At 41.0% G+C, this 14,058-nt stretch overlaps 1 protein-coding gene across 1 annotated transcript in view; it reads right to left on the reverse strand.

Moving 5' to 3' along the window:
* SPTBN5 (spectrin beta, non-erythrocytic 5) overlaps positions 1 to 14,058 on the reverse strand; it is a 92,249-nt gene that overhangs the window by 3,279 nt on the left and 74,912 nt on the right. Inside the window, exons 51-62 of the mRNA XM_061343779.1 lie at positions 13,245 to 13,501; positions 12,889 to 13,075; positions 9,797 to 10,009; positions 9,246 to 9,442; positions 8,458 to 8,662; positions 7,549 to 7,743; positions 6,283 to 6,438; positions 5,542 to 5,759; positions 4,161 to 4,350; positions 3,003 to 3,179; positions 2,046 to 2,150; positions 524 to 1,147 (exon numbers count right to left, since the gene is read on the reverse strand). Of these exons, the coding sequence (XP_061199763.1) occupies positions 524 to 1,147; positions 2,046 to 2,150; positions 3,003 to 3,179; positions 4,161 to 4,350; positions 5,542 to 5,759; positions 6,283 to 6,438; positions 7,549 to 7,743; positions 8,458 to 8,662; positions 9,246 to 9,442; positions 9,797 to 10,009; positions 12,889 to 13,075; positions 13,245 to 13,501 (2,724 nt within the window). The remainder of the gene's footprint in view (positions 1 to 523; positions 1,148 to 2,045; positions 2,151 to 3,002; positions 3,180 to 4,160; positions 4,351 to 5,541; positions 5,760 to 6,282; positions 6,439 to 7,548; positions 7,744 to 8,457; positions 8,663 to 9,245; positions 9,443 to 9,796; positions 10,010 to 12,888; positions 13,076 to 13,244; positions 13,502 to 14,058) is intronic.

The raw sequence follows: 14,058 nt of genomic DNA on the forward strand, positions 1-14,058 counted from the left end.
GCATTTCCTGCCAGGGTGAGCAAACTGGAGTTGCTGGTTCTAGTCTTGCACCAGGTCAGCTCTTTGGCAAGGGTGCCATTAAGTCCTACCTCTCTGACTTCTAAGCTGAATGGACACAAAGCACCACCACGTCAAGGGTATGGGTAAATCAGCAGTCTTGCTTCTTTGTGAGACAGCATCTCTTGGCTCTTGTTAAGAGTTCTGCTGAGCATTCAGCAGCATGAATAACCAATAGTTTGGGAAAGAAAAACAGAAACCAGTACGGTTTTCAAGACCTAGACTATAAAGCTGAGCAAATAAAAGATGCTTTGAAGGTATACCTAGCTGCTTAAGTCAACTCTCTTTTTGGAAAGTGTATGAACTGCGAAGGCACATAAAACGTCTCCTACTGTCTTGGTCCATGAGTCTATCCACCGAAATGCTCACTGTATAGTGCTTTTTGTGGCCTTCTTGTATTTCCTTACTTTAACTAGCACAGGATAGCAGTTTTGCTAAGGGAGAGCCAGGAATTCCTGGGACTTACCGAATTTGCAGTCTCCACCCTCCCCTTGGCGGGGTTAGACAGCATTAAGTCTGGTGGTTGATCTAGTGACCTTTGGCTAGGCTTGGGTGGAGTTGCCATTAGTTTTGTCTGCAGGTTGGAGAGAGAGGAGCTTCCAGCACTCTTTTCCTGGGGTGATAAAAGGCCTGTGGCACACGATTCTGACAAACTGCTGCTGCTGCGTCCTTGGCTTGTGGGAGTAGGAGAGAAAGGAGAGCTTAAAGGACTGTGACTTTCCAAAGATGTAGCTCGTGGGCCCACCAGCTTTGGTGTGGGTGGAGTGCTAATCTCACTGAGCCTCCTCTCAGCTTTCATTTCTGTTTTATTGCTGCTCAGTATTTCTGGGACTCCCCCAGCACTGAGCTGTTGGAATGTTGATGAAGACTTTTCAACAGGGGAGAAAATAGTTTCAAGTGGGGCCCTCCAGGCCAGGCTGGGTAAGGGCACGGATGGCACTGGCGCTGTGCTCTTTATCTCTGTCACTTTTGGTGGTGCATTCCTTTTGTCAGACGTTTTTCTTTTCAGAGAGGGAACCCGTAAAACTTTGCTTTTATCCTTCTGCTCACTCTCTTCTGTGTCCACTTGTTTCAGAAGATTCCTCTCCCTCTGTAGAACACAGGTATAGCATTTTTTGAAATCACCTTCATTACATTCATGGGCATTGGCATTCTTAGAGTTAGAACTGACCTTAATTGCTATGTGTTGAGCATTATTTTGTTGCCCAAACCTTGAATACTGATGGCAGTGAGCCCTGCCTTTGCTAAGTTCTCTAGGGAATTTTACAAGCTCTTGAGAAGCTGTGCTTCTCTTCTGTGGCACTCGTTAAGTTTGCTGTAGGCATAGTGAGTATCAGGGTTTTTTGAATGGAATTTTAGAGTGGAGGACCTTTGTTCCTTCATTCAGACAATCTGCAAATCACTGAACAAAAGACAGACTCAGCTAAGCTAATTTTTAGCCTAATGCCAAGCACAAAAGCTATGTTTTGCTGGCTATTTCAGGAAAATAATTTAAAAGACCCCCATTGAAGCAGGATCTGGGATGCTGACTGAATATTTTTGGTACTTAATAGAATCCACTGTATAACTCTGATACCAGAACGAAAAAAGGCCTATCTCTGCCTTGATCTCCCTTTATTTTCAGCCCTTTGCTGTCCTCCAGCACTGTCAGAGAGCTACATCTCACTACTGAAATCCTGAATGAATCAAAATCTCTCCATCAGTACAGCAAAGAATCACCCTGTTTTCACAGCAATGCACACTACACACCCTTTTTGCTGCTCCTGGCAGAAGAAAGTTTCCACTTCGCCCCTAGAGCTTTTGCAAGCTGTCTGGGCTCTTTTGATCCAAGTACGGGTCTTGTTCTCGGCTGCTTCATCTGCAATAACTCAGCTTTGGTCATGTATTCACTCCCTCTCAGCACAGGATTTCATTCTTACATGGAGTGACTGAGCTCCAAACATTGAAGAACCCACTCATACGCAGCTCATTAACCTTCTGTTTCTTACCTTAGTTTTTCTGCTGAGCTGAGCAAATTTCTCCTCTTGAGCTGCAAGCATCTTCTCAAAATCATGGTGTTTCTTCAGTAATTCCTCTACTTCAGACACTGAATCCTGAATGGATAAATTATCAGATACATAGGTCCAAAATCAAGTCTATCGAAGAGATTATGCTTACTATTGTCAGATTTACACGTTCTGTTAAGCTAAATGATGATTCTGAAATTTTTGTATTTGAATGTCTAAGCCCTTGGTAGTGTGTGAAAAATCTTAATTTACACTTAAAATAAAGCTTTCAGTCTGTGAGCTGTACATAAAAAAAGAAGAGCTCAAAGAACAACCTTTTTTTTTTTGCTGCAAAGCCATGTGGTACCATGTCTTCCAACTATACAGATGAAGTACTTGAATTCCAGCTTGTGCTAGACACATTCCTGCCCTACAAGACGTGCACCTTAAACCTCTGTCTGGCTCTCTGCTTAGCTTTCAATACCAGAGTTTATGACATTGTTTTCCCATCTTACAAACCATCAGAGACAGTCAATATCAAGGAAAAAGGAAACTATGGAAGGTGGTGTTTAAGTAGGGATTTACAAGCTAGCTATCAAGCCATCTGGGCAGAACATTCAACCGCCCCACAGGAGGTGTGGGAAAACCCTTTTTCCTTTCAAAACAAGCTCTCAGCATGTCAGGGAAGGTTGAACCCTCTGCAAATTATCTTATTATGTGAAAAAATGGTCTGGAATTCTTCCCAGTCTTCTACCACCCCCTGGAGCCCAGCACTATGTCAAATGCAGCAACTATCCTGGGCTCACTTCTGTAAGAGGACAGATCTTCTGCCCTTTGTAATCTCAAGTGTGCGTTACTGTTTAGATTGTGATTAACTTCAGGCCCGAGCTGATACATGGTGCAAGCACTCTGTATATACACTAGTAGGCATTTCAGTAGTGTTGCACTTCCTTTACTTACCCCATAGGTAGGATCTGAAAGAAAGCTTTCCTTGGCAGCCAGCCATGCTTCTGCTTGTTCTAGCTCTCTGCGGAGCAATTGAATCTCCCAGTTCTCCTCATATAACTCTTTCCTCATGTCCCAGCTCTCCTTCACCTTCTTCATGAGCTCTGACAGCTCTAACAGTTTTTCTTCAATCTAGAAAAATAACATTTGCAATGGCAGGAGGTGAAAAATCCAATCAGGGCTTCATGTTCACAGCCAACTAGCATGTAATTTGCTCTCATGATCCAAAAGATGACCTCTAGAACTTCGTGCTGTTAACACAGTTTAGAAAGGATGTCTGAGTCCTCATATTTCTTACTGGAATTCATTCAGCCTGTATGTTGTACAGCTGTACATTATAACTGTATGTATATTCCACATACTGTATAAACAATATTCTGCTGTGTTTTCCTATGATGAAAATTTATACCCAGGCAAATTGTATATGACAAAACTAGTGAGAACAAGAAGATTCAGCAAATACATCCAATTATGGGAAGGCAGCAACTGAATGCTTTAAACTGGAAGCTTCTCTAATGCTTTCTACAACAGAAGTGATGCAATCTTGCATAAATTCTGAAGATGTTTTTGATGGTGTGATATCTGGATCTGCAAGTATCAAGACAAGCTTGGGATCACTGCAAAGGTGAAAGTATAAAGGTACATGCATAACAGGATCACACAAATTTTAACATTTTAGCCCCTTTGGCCCTATAACATTACTGAAGAATTACTTATCTTCTGTTGTACTCAGGGACATCAGTCCATCCTATAGCTAATTGTTTTTTGATGTACTTAATCCTAGGTCTTGTGTAGTTAAACGCTAAAATCTCATTTATGTAGCACATGTTTTCTGTGGAATAGTGATACCTTCCTACCTCCTATATATCTGTAATCACTCCAGTGATTGCTCTTTTAAGGTCTGCTTCAAAATCAGTTTTTAGAGGAGAAATAACTTTAAATAGGTATTTTCTTTTCTACATGATGCATGAAGACTGCAGCTTTTAATAGCAGATAACCTGATGTTCCTGTTTATTTCTTATGTTTTGAAAGAGAGACAAAGTTGCAACTCCTTCCTGTTTAGTGTCTTCTTTGTTCACTCTTCTTTGTAAGATATTTGACTCATCAACACACCTCTGCCGACATGAAATGTCCATTCTTCATCAGGTCACCTCCTGCCCGCTGCATTTCTTCATATTTTAGCCATTGCTTCTCTATCTCACGCTTGTATTCCTCGTGACGCTTGATAAGCAGTTCAGCTCCCAGGACATCATTCGCCAGCTCCTCAGATATCACTAGTGCATGCATCTCATTGGCCCAGGCCCTACAGGGTAAAGTCAAAAGGGAGAAAAGGGAAGGAATCTGAGTCTGTTGATTGCCCAGGAATGCACACATCCCATGGCTATGGTACATGTGTACAGACTTCTATTGCTCATTAAATATATGAACATACAAATACAATGATGAGGGTTTACTCAATCACCTATGCATTTTTATAACCTGATATAGTATTCCCAGGGCTGTTTCAATAAACAGCTTTGAGAAAGGTAGCTGCTGCATCTATACATACTGAAGCACTGTGCATTCAAATCCCCAGTGAGGACTGTAATTGCAAATGCCGTACACATTCACAGTGCTTTTACTCCTGGTACAGGGACACAGAGACTAACCTAATCACTACATGTGAAAGTACTTCATGGGCATACAGAACACACATGCAAAGAAACATACTGAGAGATACTTTTCAAGGAAAATTTTCTACTCCATGAGCCTCAACTGGCATAAACCAATGCATCTTGGTTTACCTGAGCTCAGGATCTATCCCTTAGCATAGTAAGTGTCTAACGGTCAGTGGTAGCTAGTGTCTTTCTGTTTCTAATCCATGGATTAACTCTTTCATTAACTACACTGAATTAAAGATTTCCTTTTTTCTTCTGTAAAAAAAATCCTATTTAAATAACACAATTTTCCCCAAATAGGAATGGGCAGAAAAGTGTGTGCATATGGGCAATAGCATTAAATACATGTGTGCAAAGCATTTTCAGCACTTGAGCAAGTGCAAACATATTCTAGAAAGTTATCTTTAATGTAGTTGCTTTGACTCTGAGAAAAAGGGGCACTAGTGTCTCTATAGGTGTACAGATTACTTGACCATCCAGCAGAGACTATCCCATTTTCCTACAGAACCAACAGTACTTTCAGTTGGAATTATGAGACTACCAAATCTATCCAGAGTGACCAAATACTCCAAGACTGTTTGGGAAATAGTCTAAAAATGTTTTGTCAAATGGTTTGCCATGCACGCTGTGCTGGAGTGGCTTGGTCACCTCTGATGTGTGGCAGATTCTGTGAGGCGCTGTTGAAAAGATGACATGTAATTTACTCATGCAGATTTGCAACCAAGCTGTAGAGCCCCTGGGACAGGAGTCAAATAACTAACATGTCATTTAGAAGATCCTATATGGGAAAGACAAGGAAAAAGTTCCACTGCCAAACTCAAGGGGCCAACACATACATCAGCTCCCTGCAGTCATTGAAGTAGAGCTGGACTTGTTCTGCCTGGGTTAGTCTTGCTTTCCTCTCCAGAAACTTCTTGTCCAGGTTTTCCCAGCACTCATCCACATCTGTGAGTCTCTCCATGATGTTTTCCTTGACTTGAGGGTATGTGCGGCTGAGGTGCCAAGCCTCTCCCCGAATCCGCTCCAGCTCTTTCGTGATTGCTCCTAGATCTCTCTGGAACAGAGTTGGAAGGAACTGTAAGACCAAGTCTCTATTTACATCTATCAAAAGCAGATTTTTGAGGTGGTGTATGCTTTTAACAACCACTGGCTGCACAAAGGCTGAAACAGGACTCTCTCAAGACTTTCCTCTGAGTTTTGTCCTAATGCCTTTTAACATTCATCATCAAACATCAAAGAATCTTCTTTAAGTGTGACACACTGATTATTTGGTACGTGTGGAGCTGAAGTCTCTTGTCGTTCAGATGACACCTTTGTAATTATAATTTGGAATAGATTTTATAAGAGAAACTCATCCTTAGAAGCAAAAGCATTAATAATACGATATCACAATGTGAAAAACAGGAGGAGAAGGCCTCCCCTTCTATGGAACACTAAGAATATGTCAGGGTGCAAGTAATTTATCTTTTGTTGTCTGCAAAACAGGCATTTGGGAGGATTTCAAATCAAGCATCAATCTCTTTTTTATTGCTGTCATTTATGCTTTTCTGCCACTGCTTCATGACAGATCCCCTTACCTTTACTCCCTCAAGCTGGCTGAGAAGTGTTTGTACACCTGGAAGATCATATCCATAATCTTCTATATCCACCACTGCCTCTTTTTCCTGCATCCAGCCCTTTACTTCATCTACATCATGATCATACTGGTGAACTTGCTGGGCTGCTCTTAGATTCTGGAATAAACAAATAATTTCATGGTAATACTATATATCATGACTGCAGCACAAAAATGACAACCCTAATATGTCCTAATGCAGTACCAACTGAACAGGAGCGGGAGTGAAATACCTTCCTGATTAAGTCACCTAAAAGTGGGGTGTTCAAGGTAGCTTAATTTTCCCAAGTTCTCTTCATCAAGAAATAGATAGCTCCAAAGAAAAATTTATCCCTGCATAAGATGAATGATCAAGATGGAGAGCATGAATTGCCCCCTAAAGGCAGGTCTCTCAGCCACAGAAAGGACCCTAATAAACTTGCTTGGAATAGAGACCTGCACAGCAAACAATGAAAGTAAGCACAGCAAAGTGAAAATTAGGTTTTTCTGAAATAAAAGAATTAAAAAATATTCTAATACTATCTTACATTCAAACTATGTATTAACAATTGCCATGCAGGTACTGCTGCTAAGTAGCTTGAACTACTTCATTAGTAGAATGTGCGTGTAACTGTAGTGCAAAAGAGAGTTGAGGGCAGCTGACATTTTTTGTTCCCCTTAAAGCAAATGAAAATGTTGAGATCTGTGTGTCCTCTTGGCTTTTCCAAATCCATCTATGACTGCAGTTTCAAGAGACAGGACGAGATGATTTAACAGCTGACTGTTGCCAAAAAGTAGGGCTTCTGGCTGTGTCCTCTAGCACCCTCTCTCCCGTACCCCGTGTTGGACTTAAAGTAACTAAATCAGCAAAAATCTGGAGAGTTTTCATCTTGTTTAATAAGCTGAAGTAGTTCAATGAGGAGTCTGACAATTGCCAGAGCCGGCCTCCTGCTAGGGGTGGTAAACCATTAGTCTGGTTTAGGTTTTCAAGAAACCAGAGCTAGCAGTGAATTAAGGAAAACAGAATTACGCTAGGCTGATAAATATCTTTCAAGTATAAGCCTTGCCAGGAACAGTGGGGTAAGCAGTGGCTATAAAGGGAAATGGATCAAGAAAGAATAGAAGAGAATACACCCATTACTTTTATAAACCTTGTGTTTCAACATGAGCGATGGACTGGTTTGGGAAAGGAAGAAGGATGTAAGAAACTGCTGGGAATTCAGTGACCAGTTTTTCTTGTAATTCCTACCTCTGTCCTTGTCTGGATGGCATGGCAAAGATTCTCCCACATCTCATTGATTTGCTTTGTTCTCTTCTGGATGATGTCCATCTTGCTGTGGCCCTCCCTCTCTAGTTTAGATGCTAACTCATGTAAGGAGACAACTCTGGACTGTCCCAGAGGTTTCACCTCGTTTACAAAATCTTTAAACTTTTTATCCAGCACCTGCAGGATAAACGGGGACAAAGATTTAGATATAAGAATTTCTGTCTGCCTTTAGGAGAGAGGCAGAAGGAATTATTTTCTCTGTACTGCCTAACCCAAAAGCTATATATTGCAGTCTACAAGTGCAAATTGTGTGATAAACCCAGGTAATCTGGAGTCAGAAGAAGGCATCTATTGTCTTGCTCATTTAACATGTTCAGTCACAGAGAAAATTCACCCACATCCTGACATGCTGCCCAGATCAAAAGCTAAAACACATCACCTGCAACAGTTGAGGAATGGACATTATGAATTATAATTCTTTGCATTGTGTGCCCTGAGCAGAAACTTCTTGAAATCAGCAGCTAGAGGTGTGAACGCTGCATCCCAGAGTTTTCCACTGAAATTGTTATGAGGCCATGGCCCTGGTCATGTCAAATCTGTAAAGCCATGTTAAGTTTATAATTAGAAGCAGCAGTGAAGTGTGCTGACCTCACCTTATCCCAGGAAAAATCTAACTTTCTTATGTACCTACTTTTTCTGTTGGAGGATGCTACCTCAGAGAGCCCTGTGTAAGCAGACAGAAACCAGTCTAAGTTCTTCCTGTAGAGATAACTGATTTGCTTTACTTTTGTCACTGTAGCACACTTCACTGTCAGCAGCTACACAAAACCTGCACCAAATATATTCCTGCTTTGCCACACAATACATACAATACTTTTTCTTTTCTTTTACCTCAACATCATCTAAGTCCTGTCCATAGTCATCGGACTCTGCTACAGACTGTTTACTGGAAAGCCATGCATTCACCAGCTGGAATTCTCTTTCAAACTGGTAGATCTGGAATTGTTCTTGTAGGCGTTTTCTCTGGATCTCAGCTTTCTGTAGGAGAGACTTATAGTCTGCTAGGATCCCCTGGAGCTTTGAAAGTATGGTTGGACTGCAAAGAACAAGAATCACAAGGTATGTCTTTGTTCACTGCTCTTTCTGAATATCGTCTTTTCTGACAAACTGAATTTGCAACACCTTCAAAATACAGAAGTAACCAGATAACGTCATGAAGTGAGTTATGTGGAGCTGTTAAAACCAGCTAGCTCAGGAAATTAAAATATCATCTCATACAAATTGTTGCTTTCTTGACTTCCTCCTCCCCTGACAGAAACTGGCAATGAAAAAATGAACTGTCAAGAATGTCTATTCCCTTTCCCAAGCACAGCAGTTTTTGAATCTTTATGTTAAATGAGAGCTAGATGACAATTCCTGGGAATGGACAATGGACAACGCAGCTGATCTGCATTAATTGTCCTGCTGTTAAGAACCAACAGTCATAAAAACATTAAAACACTCATCAAGTTTCCTGGGGACAGAGTGTGTAACATGGTGGTGAATGAAGGACTGATGTCCCTGAAGTCATATTTCTGAGCAAACCCTCAAACTGTGACTGAAGGCTGAACTTTTCTGTATTTGCCTTCTCTAGGCGTTTCTGTTAGACCTGGAGCAAAAGCCTGCTTTCACTTGCCTACCTCTCTGGGCTGTCTTTGTTAATTAGGCTGGCACCTGTCTCCTGTACTTTCTCAATCCGGGGCCTGAAACCATCCATGTCCAGCTTGGTAGCTTCAAGTTTACGAAGTAAGGCTTGCGTGGATTCTTCATTCTTCCCATAATCAGAGGTCTCCAGAATGAAACTCCTCTCTGCCAGCCACGCCTCCACCTCCAGTAGCTGTATAAAATACAGGAATAAGCATGAACACAGCTGAGATTTAGGTCAAGGAAAAGAAAACTGGAAAGGAGTGGTGCCCAAAAAGACACCTCAGTGAAAACAGAAAGGGGCTTATGTGCCTCTCTGTAAGGAAGAAACTTAACAAAATGTGAACCCAGAACCCATGACTTACAGTTACATGTTTATCCCTCACTGTAGTTGGAAAAGTAAATGTTATTTCTCTGCTGTATATTTATCAGATATGAAAAATCAGGACAGTATGACTTTTGCTCCTATCTCAGCACTTGCATCCATTCAACAACATAGGTAGTGGTTCTTTTAAATGAAAGCAGGCCAAACTAAATCTCTTTATACCTCATTCAGGAACAGATGGGCCTCATAGGACTGCATGAGCCGCTGTCTCCTCTCTTGAGCTTCTGCCTTCAAGGTTTCTACAGATGTCTCAAGCTCCTTTAGATGCTCCATAATCTTGCGAGAGGCTGAGTGGCCTCCTCTTACCAGTTTCTGCCCTGCACTAAGCACTGCCTTGGTCAAAGCATCCCGACTGCTTATCTCATTCTCCAGATTCTGGAAAGAGCAGAGAATAAAATGACAGACTGAAAATAAAAGCTATGGATATTTTTATAGCAGATAATGTAGTCATGTAATTCCATTCTAAATTTGATTTTTATACAGAAAGATGGGTCAGAGGTGTAAAGTATGAGTGAATGCTCAAAGTGAGGTGGAGGAGTTTTTAGGGGTGAAGTAGTGAGTATAGAAATGAAATATAGGTGTGAAGTTTGGACCCTGAGAGAGGGAAGAGGTTCTAACCACAAACCTCTCATCTGTAGACTCATTGATACACGCACTTCTATCCCATCACATGGTGTTTCTTGATTTAAAATGTGTCTAGGAAAGAACAATCAATTCACCTGCTCATCAGTATTTATCACTTGCCTAGGCCTTTGTAGAAGATGCAGCTTTGCATAACAGCCATTGCAAACATTATGGGTACACATTCTACCAGGTAGCCAAGAGGAAAAGGAGAGAAGAAAACTGCCTGAACCAATTCTCAAAGTCTTTCCTTGAAATTGGTTTTTGAAGACTGGTAGGTTTTAAAACCATATGCATACCTCCATACACACCCTCATACGTTATTTGCGTGGGTGGGCAAGGACCATGCCAATTTGTATGTGGGCAGAGGTGGATTTCACAGCTAACTGCCTGAGCACGTTGAGTACAACCAAACCAAACCCCACCATTTGACAGCTGTTCTGTTTCTTTGCATAGCTATAAAACAGGCAGTTTCAGCATTAGACTGCAGAGTCCTGTAATGCGAAGAGATGCCCTTTGTGAGGAGAGGAGCTGCTTTTTTGACTGAAGTATCAGAGTTGGCTGGAAAAGAGCTGATTCTAATCATGCTTTTAAGTCCTCCCTATTAGTTTCAAGACAGTCACTATGTTGTTGAAAAGTTGACACCGTATCTGACCCCAGCAGAATGGAATCCACTGGCAAAGATTATAAAAGATCTTGTACTGTGTATTAATAACAACTAGCAGTTGAACATTTAGGAACAAGTATTCATAGTACTTAATTTCTAACAAAAGAAATAATAAAAGAAATCCAAAAAGTGGGAGGGAAAGGAGGGAGAGGAAACTCTGTCCCAAGCCAAGAAGCTGTGTGTACACATACTGTATTTGTGTGCAAATGCATTTTAGCGTGACAGTATTTATTTATCTTAGGTTGATACATTTCATGTTCAATCTCTTTAGTGGTAATAAATCAAGAACTGCAAATCTGGCTCACTAAAACAAACAACAGAGGGTGGAACTGACAGCATATTCAGTTCTGGACTGTTAGGTCACCTCTGACATCTCTTTGCTTGTAAGCCAACATTAAAAAAGATGTGTACAGACTCTGGCTACTAAAATATTGAGAAGTCAAAGCTGATATCTTAATCCTGCTTCCAGAAGAATAAGAAGTAAAATGGCAGGAAGAATTGGCATTTTATTATACACTGGTAGTATGGTCTGTATCTCCCATTCTTGCAGTTCGTTGAAATATCTTGAGGCCTGGCCAATTAACAGAAAGAAAAATGCTGCCTAAAGCAGTATCACTGTTCCTTCAGTTAGCCCAAATATTTCCTCACTTCAAGCATTCCTTTCTACTGCGACCTTACCACGTCAATCAGTTCATCATTTTTTTTTTAGGTAGGAAGAGTAGTTATGCACAAAACAACATTTATACTTTTAACTGTGATGAAACAAGCTTTTTGTTCTTACTGCCTTAGCTCAAAATCACCAGCTGCATCTTACATACAGATTTGTAACAAATATGAGAATTACACTGAACACTAAGAAGGTGTAAACTACTACGAATATACCCCTGGGTCTTAATCAGGAATATTCTGGAAGATGCATTTAAAAACATTTTATAGTTCTTCGTTAGATTGTGAGTATACCTTGGATAAATCAACTTTTTAAGAGACTTCATCCCTGTGCTAATATGTTCCCTGTAGCAGTCTTGACATTTTACCCTGGGGGCATTTCACATTTTTGTAAGTTCAGATTTTTATCTGTAGACATGCAGATGGCATCAAACGCTTGGGCTTACTCTCTCTCTCTCTGTACATACATATACATATATCACGCACTCCCACTTTATAAGTTCTTCTGTTTTTCCTAGCCCTATTGCAGATTGCACATATTTTCTCCAGAGACTCTTGACTTGGGCTGTCATTTGCTAACATTAAATACCAATAGCTGCTGGAACCTTTTAGTGGGATTTTTTTTCCTTCACCTTGCAAAGAGACAGTGCTCTTTGCTAAAAATGATCAGTAAGGCAGAGGCTGTTTTATTGGTATTTGAGATGGCAGTGTTCCAGGCACTGCTTTCTTTGATGTCCCATCTGAACCTTGTGAAATAATTCAGCAGCTATCTTGAAAGCTACTACTGGAATGGAAGGCAGGTAAGGACCATCAAAATATCCTGTTAACTCCCTCCAGAGGAGAAAGAGTTCTGAGGAAAGATGTTTCCCTGGGAGCTCATCCTGAGACATCTGAGCAATGAACTTGCTTGGATGTATTTACTGAGTTTCAAAGCATATTTGTTAGGTCATCTCTTGCCCAAAGAAGCTATGACTGCATGTACAACAGCTTGCAAAATCTATTTTGTATTGCAAAGGCCAGGTTTTGAATGTAATTCATAGAAAGAGCCAATGTGTTTGCAGAAAAGCATATAGTGTGGTACCTATACCAGTGCAATGGTAAGCAGCATGGAAACCTATGTTGTCAAGTCATGGACATATCCTTCAAAGAATGTCATTATTATTAGACAAAGATAAGAGTAATCCCTGGCATCATGAGTCCTGTTAGCCAAAGCACACCAGATGGAAGCTTGCCAGAGGCAAATTGAGATCCATGTTCTCTCTGATTCTAAAGACTGAGAATGGTTCTCATGTGATGTTACCTGATGCTTTTCTTGTAGACTCTGAACAGTTGACAGGGACTGGCCATAATCCTTGGAGGAAGCCATGGGGAGCTTCTCATGAACCCATGCTAATTCCTCTTCAACATCTCGGAAGAACTGATACTGAAGTCTGCTTGCCTCCAGACTCCTACGTCTCTCCTGCAGAGGATCATGTAGACTTTTGTATCTGCAGGATTTAAAAGGAACACAGTGAGGACCACAGATCAGTAAGGACTGAACGCAAAATGTTCTTATCAGAATGATGTAGAGAAGGAAAGCAAAAAAGGATGCAGGTAAGAAAAATGCTGATAGAAGTAGGAGAAAGATAGTAGGAGACAGGCTGGGCACTCACACACCTCTGAACCAGTTGATCCACTCTCTCTTCTAGTTCATCAGCAAGGAAATGTTTCTCTTTCTGGAATTGCTGAGCTGTGACCATGAGCTCTTGCAGCCTGTCCCTATGGCCAGCAACATCTTCCTCCAGTTCCTCTTGTTTTTTCAGGTGACTGTTCAAAACCACTAGATCATTGTTACTATATGGTGCTTTCAATTCATTTTCCACATCTTCCAACCATTTCTCCATATCTTCTACACTTCTCTGAAAATGAAGGCCCTGAAGACAAGCAAGAAAAAAGGTCATTTAAACCTTTAGGACAGGCAACGTAATATAAAAACCTTGGCCACTTTCAGTAAGAACTACACACATGCACACGGGGAAGCTTCCCACTGCTCAGCAAACATTTCCCAGATAGGATGGCAGTCCAAATGAAGAAGAGAATTCAGTCAAAGTGAGCACAAGAACAACGCAGAGAACATCAAGAGCTGATCTTACTTGTGATGGACAAGTACAAATGATGAACACAGTGCCTTGAAGCCATTTTAAGGAGGAGCTCTATTTTATACCCACAGAGTGTTTGACAGCCCATGTAAAAACTCAGTTATGAGAAGTCATGTGCCTGGAGCAAGAAGAACAAAAACCAGCTGTGGGCTTCTTACTCAATGTGTTGGAGAAAAAAATGCCATTGGGATGAATGCAGAGAATTAACTTATGCAAGCAAATGCATTTTCCCCTCAGTATCCCTCTCTGGAATCCTGATCCAAATCAGCAGCAGAAAGCAGAAGGAAACATGACCAACAAATCCTTTTCCCTCTATAGGGATTACCAATACT

This window comes from Neopsephotus bourkii, unplaced genomic scaffold, assembly GCF_033783945.1.
Source record: "Neopsephotus bourkii isolate Nb327-2 ecotype Australia unplaced genomic scaffold, CSIRO-AGI_Nbou_v1 NB_1825, whole genome shotgun sequence".
NCBI classification, from domain to species: Eukaryota; Metazoa; Chordata; class Aves; order Psittaciformes; family Psittacidae; genus Neopsephotus; species Neopsephotus bourkii.